This window comes from Heterodontus francisci, chromosome 18, assembly GCF_036365525.1.
Source record: "Heterodontus francisci isolate sHetFra1 chromosome 18, sHetFra1.hap1, whole genome shotgun sequence".
NCBI lineage: Eukaryota > Metazoa > Chordata > Chondrichthyes > Heterodontiformes > Heterodontidae > Heterodontus > Heterodontus francisci.
The window spans coordinates 48,039,165-48,050,013 of record NC_090388.1 but is presented as its reverse complement, the minus strand read 5'-3'; the positions used below and the strand labels follow the sequence as shown (position 1 = coordinate 48,050,013).

At 39.1% G+C, this 10,849-nt stretch overlaps 1 protein-coding gene across 2 annotated transcripts in view; it reads right to left on the bottom strand.

Moving 5' to 3' along the window:
• Nucleotides 1-1,792: 1,792 nt before the first annotated feature.
• Nucleotides 1,793-10,849, bottom strand: part of LOC137379605 (protein mono-ADP-ribosyltransferase PARP12-like) — a 101,842-nt gene continuing 92,785 nt past the window's right edge. For both annotated transcript variants that reach the window (XM_068050669.1, XM_068050670.1), the window contains exons 9-12: nucleotides 9,820-9,913; nucleotides 8,157-8,287; nucleotides 5,760-5,914; nucleotides 1,793-3,255 (exon numbers count right to left, since the gene is read on the bottom strand). In XM_068050669.1, coding sequence (XP_067906770.1) covers nucleotides 2,981-3,255; nucleotides 5,760-5,914; nucleotides 8,157-8,287; nucleotides 9,820-9,913 — 655 coding nt within the window. In that variant the 3' untranslated portion in view covers nucleotides 1,793-2,980. The remainder of the gene's footprint in view (nucleotides 3,256-5,759; nucleotides 5,915-8,156; nucleotides 8,288-9,819; nucleotides 9,914-10,849) is intronic.

The following is a 10,849-nucleotide window of genomic DNA, read 5'->3' as shown; positions in this document are numbered from 1 at the left end:
TTTAGAACTTATTTTGTTGAAGTCAAACAAGATGATGTAGGGAAGCTTCATGAGTTCATTATTTTATATTACAACACTAAGATGAGTTGTATAGATTGAAATAAATGGATCGGATCATAACCGTTGCTCTGTATGCTCATTAATGTGAAATAAAACAACTTAACAATTCATTGCTGACATCATCGTAACAAGAGCTTGCTGGTCCCACCTTCTAAGAGATTGAAGGAGCACATGTACAAACAACAACAACATAAATATCAAACTGAGGCCTTAAAGGTTTTATTGTTACACTCCTGAAGATATTGAGCAATATGGGATAAAGGCCTGCTCGGGTCTGGAAAAAAAAACCCAACACGAACCCGACAGAACCACATTGGACCCGAGCTCGACTCGACCCGACCCAACCCGTGCCCGACCCGACCCGACCACCGGACTGTTCACTTTCTCCAGTTGACAGCATTCGTTTTACATCCATAGTGCACTCACTGTATTTACCACTTTTGGATGGATGGAATGGAAGGAAGCTGCAGCATGAGCATGATGACGTCATAGAGATGCTCACTTGCTCACTGCATAGACTCAGAGTCTGTGGAGTCCGGATGCACTTTTCCCTCCTTGACGTCCTGGATTCCCAGCTCAGGCAGGCTTTTCAAATGTTGCCGCTTACTCAACTTCCCTTTTCCTCCCGACCCCGACCCGAGCCTGAAAGCCAGACCCGGAAGAGCGGCCCGACCCGAACCAGACACAGGTCATCAGGTCCTGTCGGGTTCGGGTCGGGTAGCAGGCCTTTAGTAGGGGCGTGGCTGTATGGGCGTAACTAAGAGGATATCTGAGGCAAGACCTTAAACATTTAACAATGGTGCAAAAGTTCATGCAATAGTATCAAATATTCAGAAAAGTTAACAGAGTATCTCTCTCTTTTTGTTTTTATTTACTAAATAAAATTTTATTCATGTTTGAATTTATATAGAGCTAAGCATTGAATGTGATCTCCCAAAATGCTGCGACTGGTATTCAGACAAGTCTGCTGATGTTAATTCATGAACGTTTTCCAACTTCTGTAATGCTAAATGTATATTTTAACAAACATACAGTACCAAACCAGATTCCTTAAAGCACGACAGAGGAGCTGAGATAATGCACTGCATGAATTATACAGCTGAATTGTACAGACTTCAATAAAATAAAGGCAAAATACTACAGATGCTGGAAATCTGAAATAAAAACAAGAAATGCTGGAAATACTCAGCAGATCTGGCAGCATCTGTGGAGAGAGAAGCAGAGTTAACATTTCAGGTCAGTGACCCTTCATCAGAACTGGCAGAGGCTAGAAATGTAACAGGTTTTAAGCAAATAAAGCAGGGGTGGGGCAAGAGATAACCAAAAAGAAGGTGTTTTCAGAGCATGACGGGCCCTCCTTTTTATTTTCAGCTATTTTTTCTTTTTTATTTGTTTATTTTATTTCATTTTGTTTCATCATTCATTTTTTTACCATGTGCCTACTCACTGCTTATTTTGTCATGTCTGTGCTTTGTTCTATTTCTCTGTCAATTAACATCCTCTCTGCACTAACACTTTGTCTTTGCTCCATGAACTTCTGGTCAGTTATTCTCTGTGACCTTGTCCTATCAACACCTCTTTTGTTATCTCTTGCCCCACCCCAACTTTATTTGTTTAAAACCTATTACATTTCTAGCCTCTGCCAGTTCTGATGAAGGGTCACTGACCTGAAACATTAACTCTGTTTTCTTTCTCCACAGATGCTGCCAGATCTGCTGAGTATTTCCAGCATTTCTTGTTTGTATTTATGTACAGACTTCAACATGGCTAATGACAGTAAAATCAAAATAACATGAAAACAAATATTGAGGGTGCTGCAATGATAAATAAAATATTATAATAGCCCTCTTTATTGGCACCCTGTCTCATTATATGGATGAGAAATATTCTCACTACTCTCACTGTTACAATCACCATTCAAGAAATGAGATGATCAAAAATTTCTGTCTATAGAAAAATAAGATTACCAATCCAAGATTTGTGAATGAGTAGATAGAATCAAGGACTTCAAATAAGACATGGTTGCTCAAACTACCAAAATATTCTAAACACACTTTAATACCAGTAGAATTTCCAACAGCAAATACGTTTTTAATGCTTAAATCATAATTATAATACAAATAGGTGAGGAGGAAACACCTATTTACACCTATTTAAAGATCAGTAAAAGGTGGTAACTCCCTCTCCCCAAATTAAAAAACCTAATAGCACAGCACCAAAGATGTGGTTCAAATTAATGCTTTGTTATGTTTTAGTCTCCATTCTATCTGATTAGATAAATTAATGATTCTTTAAATTCGCTAAAGCTACTTTCTTTAATGAGAGAATATAAAATGACATAAGAACTGAGTGAAGAAGATTGTGCTCTCAGATAAAAGTTGGAGTGAAATATATTTTTGGAGTAACTTGACTCTTTCTGGAGACCATGTTACACCTACCCTTGGAACAATTTATGCTGACACTAAGGGCTAAATTTTGAGGGCACACACACCAGCAGGGCCTTGCATTCAGCCAGCAAATATTGGAAAATAGCAGGCATCATAATACAATTTTTTGATATGCATTGACTTTCCAATACAAACTGTGATACTTGGAGAGTCTTTATTTTTCCACAATATGCCAACAAGACTAAACTGATCTGAATGGGTTAAGGTTCCCAGCCTGGAGGTAATAATTCCATCAGGATTTAATTATCTTTGCTTTATAAATGTGTTACTTGTGCGTGTCCCTGCTCAATTTAAAAGTTAGAGTGAACATTGCTGGTGGTGCATGGCCTTGCAAAGTCCATCGTTAATTAGTAGAAATAGAAAGCATTGAATTCCCAAGTCGTATCCATCTGTTAAACCAGAAACAATTGCTTTCATCATAAGACATCATCAGATATCATTCACAGATAGAGGTTGTCAGAAACATTTGATTTCTACATGAAATTATTACTATATTCTATTACATATTCTGGGTAAATCTGATATTTCTCAAATATAACAAACACAGATGGATTATCGGTGCAGTCAACGCAGCTGTCATACAGATTGAGGCTTGCGACATCTTTGGGTGGTGGCTGATGATAGCTTGAGTGTCCTTTAGTGAACTGTCCTACCAACACCCTTGCCAAGAACATGATGTTGAGGTGTGTTGTAGAATCTGAGTACAAATCAAAGTTGGAGCAGGATGCTTTCTTGGCAAAGTACCTTCCTGCAGAATAGAACAAATGATTTGTTGTCAAACTCTGAATGGAAAAGAAACAATTTCTTCTCAGGACTTAAAAGAAAAGTTGGAAGGAGAAAATTGAATCATCAAGCTCCTTCCTTCCTTTGAACATTTATAATGTTCCCCACCACAAATCTCTATCCCACCTTTTTAAAATTTCCTGAAGGGAAGTTTGGCATGAAACACTTGGATTCCTGAGGGCAATTAAGCAAGACTCCAGAATATTCATTCATCCCTACATCTTTACTGTTCAATGCTGGATGGTTGCCTGTCACAAATAACAGTATCCTCCTACTACTCCAATGGTCCCAGAATCTGAGGAACTATATATCCCATGTATTTGGGCCATACTAATTTGTTCAGATCTTGAAGTGTTGGTAATGCTCATTTTACCAAAGTGTGTTATTTCATACTGAAAGATTCTATTTGTACATGTGGAACGTTAAGTATATAAATGTGACAGCCTTGACCTTTATTGGTCATTAATTGCAATGCTGTTTGTGGGAATTTGCAGTGTGCCGATTGGTTGCCATGTTTCCTACATTACAACAGTGATTACACTTCACAAAAAGAACTTTGGGTCATCATGATGTCAACAAATTGGACATAGACATAGAACATAGAACAGTACAGCACAGTACAGGCCCTTCAGCCCACGATGTTGTGCCGAACCTTTAACCTACTCTAAGATCAAACTAACTACCTACCCTTCATTCTACTATCATCCATGTACCTATCCAAGAGTCGCTTAAATGCCCCTAATGTATCTGCTTCTACTACCACCGCTGGCAGCGCATTCCACGCACCCACCACTCTCTGTGTAAAGAACCTACCTCTGACATCTCCCCGAAACCTTCCTCCAATCACCTTAAAATTATGCCCCCTGGTGATAGCCCTTTCCACCCTGGGAAAAAGTCTCTGGCTATCCACTCTATCTATGCCTCTCATCATCTTGTACCCCTCTATCAAGTCACCTCTCATCCTTCTTCGCTCCAATGAGAAAAGCCCTAGCTCCCTCAATCTTTCTTCGTAGGACATGTCCTCCAGTCCAGGCAGCATCCTGGTAAATCTCCTCTGCACCCTCTCTAAAGCTTCCACATCCTTTCTAATAATGAAGCGACCAGAACTGAACACAATATTCCAAGTGTGGTCGAACCACACTAGTGTATAAATGCTATTTCTTCCTTTATGGGGAACAAGAGAAATCAGAGATAGTCATTTATACAACTGCTGTACGTACCAAAGATTCATCAAATATTAGCTATGATAATTAAATACCACAGTAACTTTTACTGCAATTAAATGGGCTAAACCTACATTATTGCTTAGATAATGGGTTAGCACTTTCCCCTTGTAGACTTGGATTGCACTATTCTTTCTGTTAGCAATTCAGTGATAACATTACTGATTTTCTGTTTTTGTCCTCATCATTATGCTCATCAAGGTGAGGGGTGTTAGTGTTGGGGAATGGAATGCATCACATTTCTGGCAGCCACTGGCATCTTCAAGCACTCCTAGGTCAGGTATAGGTCAGGTATAGCACAACTAAATGCATAGTAAAGTTCCTTCTGCTTTACTGAAAAAATGCAACCCCCCAGAAGAGTACCTCCTACTTACACCAGTGTGGCACTTACCCATTTCCACATGAGCCATACTGTGGTCTGTGGGCCCTAGTGCCACAATAGAAATAGTTTTGTGCTAAGACAATGCTTACAATGAACTGAATAGAGACTTCCCAAATGCATTTTACATTGGATGTCGACAGCCATCATACAGAGGAGGCTTTCAATCCATCTGTGACAGGTTGGATTTAAGCTTGTGTTCCACAGATGGAAGGTCATTGTCTAATCCACTGCACTATTCTGTTCCCCTAACAAATACTATTTTTCATCAGCCTATTGGATTTGATGTTTTTGTGTAATTTTCCAGCTTATTTTGCTCCTTTCCTCTCCTGAATGTATTGACTCATTCTGGAGTACAGTTCCAAGGCAACTGGCTGTCCTCCAGTATCTCACCAAAATAACCGGTTTTTGAGTGAGCCTTAACAGTAAGTTTCAGCAGGCAATTCAAATGAGGGGACGCTGAAGCAGAAAGTAATTCTGTCCTTATGCACAACCAGCTGGTAATTAGGAGTTGGAACCAGAGCTAAACCTTTCTTTTGCCTAGCCCAGGAACTGTAAAACCAATTGTAGCATCCCAACTGAGATTAGTTTACTCATTACAGAGATTAAACCAGGAATCTCTCTGAATTGATCATCATTTACTCAATGAGCCATGGAAGATCAGGAGTGTATCATATCATTTTAGATAGCTTTACACAATTTCCTCTTTTTCCTTTCTACTTCATTTGGAAGCTAAGTTGGCTCATAAAGCAACCATGAAGGTGAAAATAAAATTACAATTTGATTGGGGCGAGGACACTGAATTTGCTGTATCTAGTGCATTTTTTGTAGTTTGTTTCATGAAATTTAATAATAAAGAAAACCTACCTTTTCCATATGTAGTTTCATCCTGTGCGAAGCTTCCCCAATCAAAGTTCTGGTAGCAAATGGCATCAACAATCGAGTGATCTGTGATTCCATGAAAAAGGAACTGTTCGTTCACATTATTTGCACCATTCTTTTTCCTCAACCGTTCTTTCTGCCTGAGTACCAATATGCACAAAGACCAGTAAATGCACTGGAAAAGCAGCCAACAAGAACTAATAAGTCATAAACTTCCAAAATGATCATTCTATTTTAGAGTATGATTGATTTTCATTTCCTTAAAGATTTACAATTATTGTCAAGTTCCTCACCAAGGTATGTAGGACTCTTGTATACTAGTTTTCTCTTGTCCTTGTCTGAAGCAGGATACTTATACTGAGGTACAGTTGTATTGGTGCTGGCAGTCCTCTAGTAACTCACCCAAGTGGGCCATTATTTATGTGTGAGCCAAGACAGTGAAGGGTTAGCATCTGTTCAACAGTGGGTGCATTGCAGTCAAGCTTAATCCTATCCATAAACAATGACTGCATACACTTGAATTTTCCACTGGGATGAAGAAATCACTAGATAGCAATTGAAATTGGGAACTCTGGTTGATTTTTTTTTCCCTTTCATGTCCCAGGAGCACTGAGGCCAAATAAAATGTAGCACTTCTGGTGCAGCTCCAGTTAAATTAACTCATAAGAGATGGGTGATTGAAGCTTGGACCTCCCTGATCTCCATAGTTTACTACCATCCTGGACAGTCTATTTAGCCACAAAGCCATGGAGAAACCCTACTTTTGTAAGAACTATCAAAACTCTGCATCAAGCCACAGGCATTCTAAATTTCAATAGAGCTAAAAATCACTTCTGATTAATTAAATGTGTTTTTGTGAATATATATGAATTGTCATTACTAGAAAGAGTAAAGACTAAAAGACATGTAAATTGATCAGTAAATGATCAAATGAGCTGCAAGGTGTAATTCTTTTCTCACAATGCATGATGCCACTTTAATCCCTCAATTGAATTTCTGCATTGTAAATTACTTACTGGTGTTCATTTTCCCTATAAATTAATTGATCCATTCTAACAAGGCAGTTTTTAGACCTGTATACAATTCAGCAGAATTTTAAAAATCTTTATGATTAAGGGTTTGTGATACTGAGTCTTACATTAAAGTAAGTTTAACATGATCTGGGAGCCAAAAATATCTAAGATCAGGTGCTGAATTGTCAGGCCCTGCCGAGGTCTGGAATGAAGGCGGACGGGGCCTGAAAATACCAGCGTTGGTCGGCTTGCTGGTTTCTCAATCCAGTTCCTGCGCAGTTTGCTGAAGCGATTTTTGGGCCAACAGGACTACCCACCCTTACACGGTGGGTAGACAATTAGGCTCATTATGAGCCTTATTAAGGGCACTTAAAGGAGACTGACTATGATATATAAAGGAACACCTTTAAAGGCATAAGGCTAAGCATGCAGGATAAATTCATTCCCAAAACTAACAAGCTCAGACCAAGCAAACATGACATTAAATGAATTACCAATCAAATTGAAAGTGAGGTAAAAAGGAAGCATGACACGAGAAAAGGAGATGGTGCACATCAGGATGTATAGGGGAAAATGCAAAACCACTTTACAAGGTTGAACAGAGGAACAAAGAAGTTGCACCTCTAAAGAAGTGCAGCAACTGAGGCCAAGCATCAAAGTAAACAAAAAATTGTTTCAGTACCACAACAGCAAGAGGACACAGAGATAACCATGAAAGATGCAAAAGTTTGAAACTGGGGATGAGCACAAAATAATAAATCCTAACTCCGAGTATTCACAAGAAAACAGATGACCAACGTGTCCACTCCAGACAAAAATATCCAATGCAAATTCATAAAACCCGCCCATAAATGTTTATCTTCAATTGAGATAAGATGATCTGGCTTATAATTTCCTGAATTATTCCTTTCCTATTTCTTCAGCCAGCATGTAATACTAGCCACTCTCCAATCCTTTGTCAGAAATGACAGTTCCAAAGATTTCTACTTTTAGTTCCACTAACTCTTTTAATACAGTTTCCTTTTAAATATTTATCTTGAGCAGTGTTTCTTCCACATGCTCCTCGGGTATTCCAACAGTCCCATTTTCACCTTGCTCTATATAAACTGAGATAAAATACTTGTTAAGCTTCGATCTCCATCCTTATCTCACATGTAAGTGCTACCATCATTTCTTTGATCATCCTTTCACTTAATTGCTTACTAAAGTCTTTTCTATTTCCATTTGACTGCCAGCTTCTTTCAAGCTTTCTTAATCTTCTTAATCTCCCTTCTTGCTATTGTCTATCATGTATATTTGTCTAATATGAGTGTGTTTCAAGCAGATAGATAGTATTACTAATTGTCACATCCAATAGTGTTTTACAAACCACTGAAATATTTCCCAGAGTCCAAGGTTTTGGATTCTGTCAATTTTCTGGATTCTGCTGGACTGCATGCTCCTTTGGAAGAGGGACTGGATTTTCTTATACTCCTCAGAGAATGGAGGGAGCTGAATACGCTGCAAAAAAAAATCCAGAACATCAGGAAATATATGATAATATTAAAATAAAGATTTGTTCTGTAGGATTTATTTTGTGATTGAGCATTCCCAGCAGGGAAGTCTCTCTTGGAAATGGCAGGCTTGCAGTCCTTTATTTTCTTGCCATTAAATCATAGACTGTGGTTCCTTCTTAGCTAGCACTTGGGTGGCACAGTGGCGCAGTGGTTAGCACCGCAGCCTCACAGCTCCAGCGACCCGGGTTCAATTCTGGGTACTGCCTGTGTAGAGTTTGCAAGTTCTCCCTGTGTCTGTGTGGGTTTCCTCCGGTTTCCTCCCACATGCCAAAGACTTGCAGGTTGATAGGTAAATTGGCCATTATAAATTGCCCCTAGTACAGGGAGGTGGTAGGGAAATATAGGGACAGGTGGGGATGTGGTAGGAATATGGAATTAGTGTAGGATTAGTATAAATGGGTGGTTGATGGTCGGCACAGACTCGGTAGGCCGAAGGGCCTGTTTCAGTGCTGTATCTCTAAACTAAAAAAAATATCAGCTAATGTACTATCCATATATGGATCGAACAGGTGACAGTTGTATTAGGTATTATGACCAGCATTTTTATCTTCTTCCACAAAGAACAACATGACACAACTGCCCAATATCCAGCGTGTTTCCTAAAGTACAGGGGGAGGGTCACTGATGTCTGCACATCCTGGTTACAAGTAATGGACCAGTTTGTGTTCCAGTGCTTTAATGTGTGAAACACATAGAAGAGACATAAGGTACCATGACAGATTTTTAAGATCGTGTGAGGGCTTGGCATGGGCAAGCAGTAAAGGAGCAACAAGTTAACAAGAATTATCTTCTGGTTACCCGGTAAATAGGTATTGGATCATCTTAACCTACCAGGTTCCTTAAAGTGTGCTGTCTCCTGCAGCTGTTGTTATGCCCTGCACATCATTGGTCCTTGCCACTTCCTGCTAAGCATGATGCAGGCTGATATCTTGGAGTTACAAACAGAGCGGTCCTCCTTGCAAACAATTCATGTAGCAGCACATCCACTTTGCCAGCCCTCAAGCCAGAAATTCAGGGCAGTATTAGTCTGCCACTTGCCTACAAACTCTGTGTTGTCCCTATTTGTTTGATTTTCTTCCCATTTGTTCTTAGTTGTTATTTCTTCCTTCTATGAGCCTCTAAAATGTTAAAAGCTTTTCAAAATAATTTTAAAGCCATTAATAGGCCTCTAACATTTTCCCCCATAGGCCTTTAAGTAACCATATCCCTTCAATAGTGAGCTGTAGACCTAATTCTGGGGGGCCCCTTTAATCTCATTCCTTTATGCAAAACCCAAGCCATAGGGAGTGCAAGATAATAATATTCAGGATCTAGCCTTGGAGCATCTGAGAAAGCCATCTCATTATTCCAGCAGTACACATTCTGGACCTTGTACAGAAGTCACAGTTCCTTTTTAGCAGGAATTGGTAAATTGGTCCTCAAATGAATTAAATGAGAACCTGTTGCTTGTGTAATGTAGCAAATAAAAACTTTTACCGTATATCCCACGTCTGGCAAAGCTGATTTGTCCCAATTTTCTGGAATGTTTTTTGGTTCACAGGAACTGGCTGGCCTTTGTACCAATTGAACTCTGTTGCAAAAGTAAAGAATACTAAATATTTAATTTATTTTATATTACACACAGAGAATTATCCAAGATATTTGCAACATTTATGTATTTGGCCATCAGTGGAATAGATGTCATAGGTGAAGAAGTAAACATTTTAACATCAATTTCATCAAACACTCCCAGGCTAGATAGAACATTGGAGAGAGGTAGAGTGAAGATTCCTCTGCACTGTCCTACCTCACACTCCCAGATCAAGTACAAAGCTGGTTAAATATGGAGTAAAACTCCTGCTGCACAATCTCAATCTTGAGCACACTAGTGCACCAATTTTCCACAACAGTCGGAATGACCTCTCGGAATGAGACCTAAAAACATTAGGGGTAATTTTCTGTGCACGTCTTGTCCACTGGCCAGATATATCGCAATATTGCAGGTGCACTGCCCATGATTTTCCAATCATTCATTTTAATTAAGAGATCTCAAGACTAGTCTATGGAACACATGCAGAGGGGAGATAGCAGAGAATCTGACCAAGATATTCCGTTCCTCTCTAGATATGCAAAATGCCAGGGGATTGGAGTCAGTATAACTCTAAAGTAACTATATTATTCTATTACTGTAAATGATAAAATAGATTAAATAGAGGAAGACTAATTCCCATAGCTCGTGAATCAGTGATGATGGGTTATCAATTTAAAATTATTACTAAGGAGGGAGAACAGGAGAAAATTCTTCAGTGTTGGAACATGGAATGCTTTTAGACAGAGAGTAGTTGAAGCAGAGAGCATTGCATCTTTTAAAGGAAAGGTCGATAAATATTTGAAAAAGAGAAAGATATAACGTAGAGAGAATGACACTGGAATTAGTTTTGGATTGGTCTAGTGAAGAGTCTCCTCTGTTCTCTGGTTCTATATGCCAGGCTATTGGGAGAGACTCCCTGCCAGTAACACACAATCA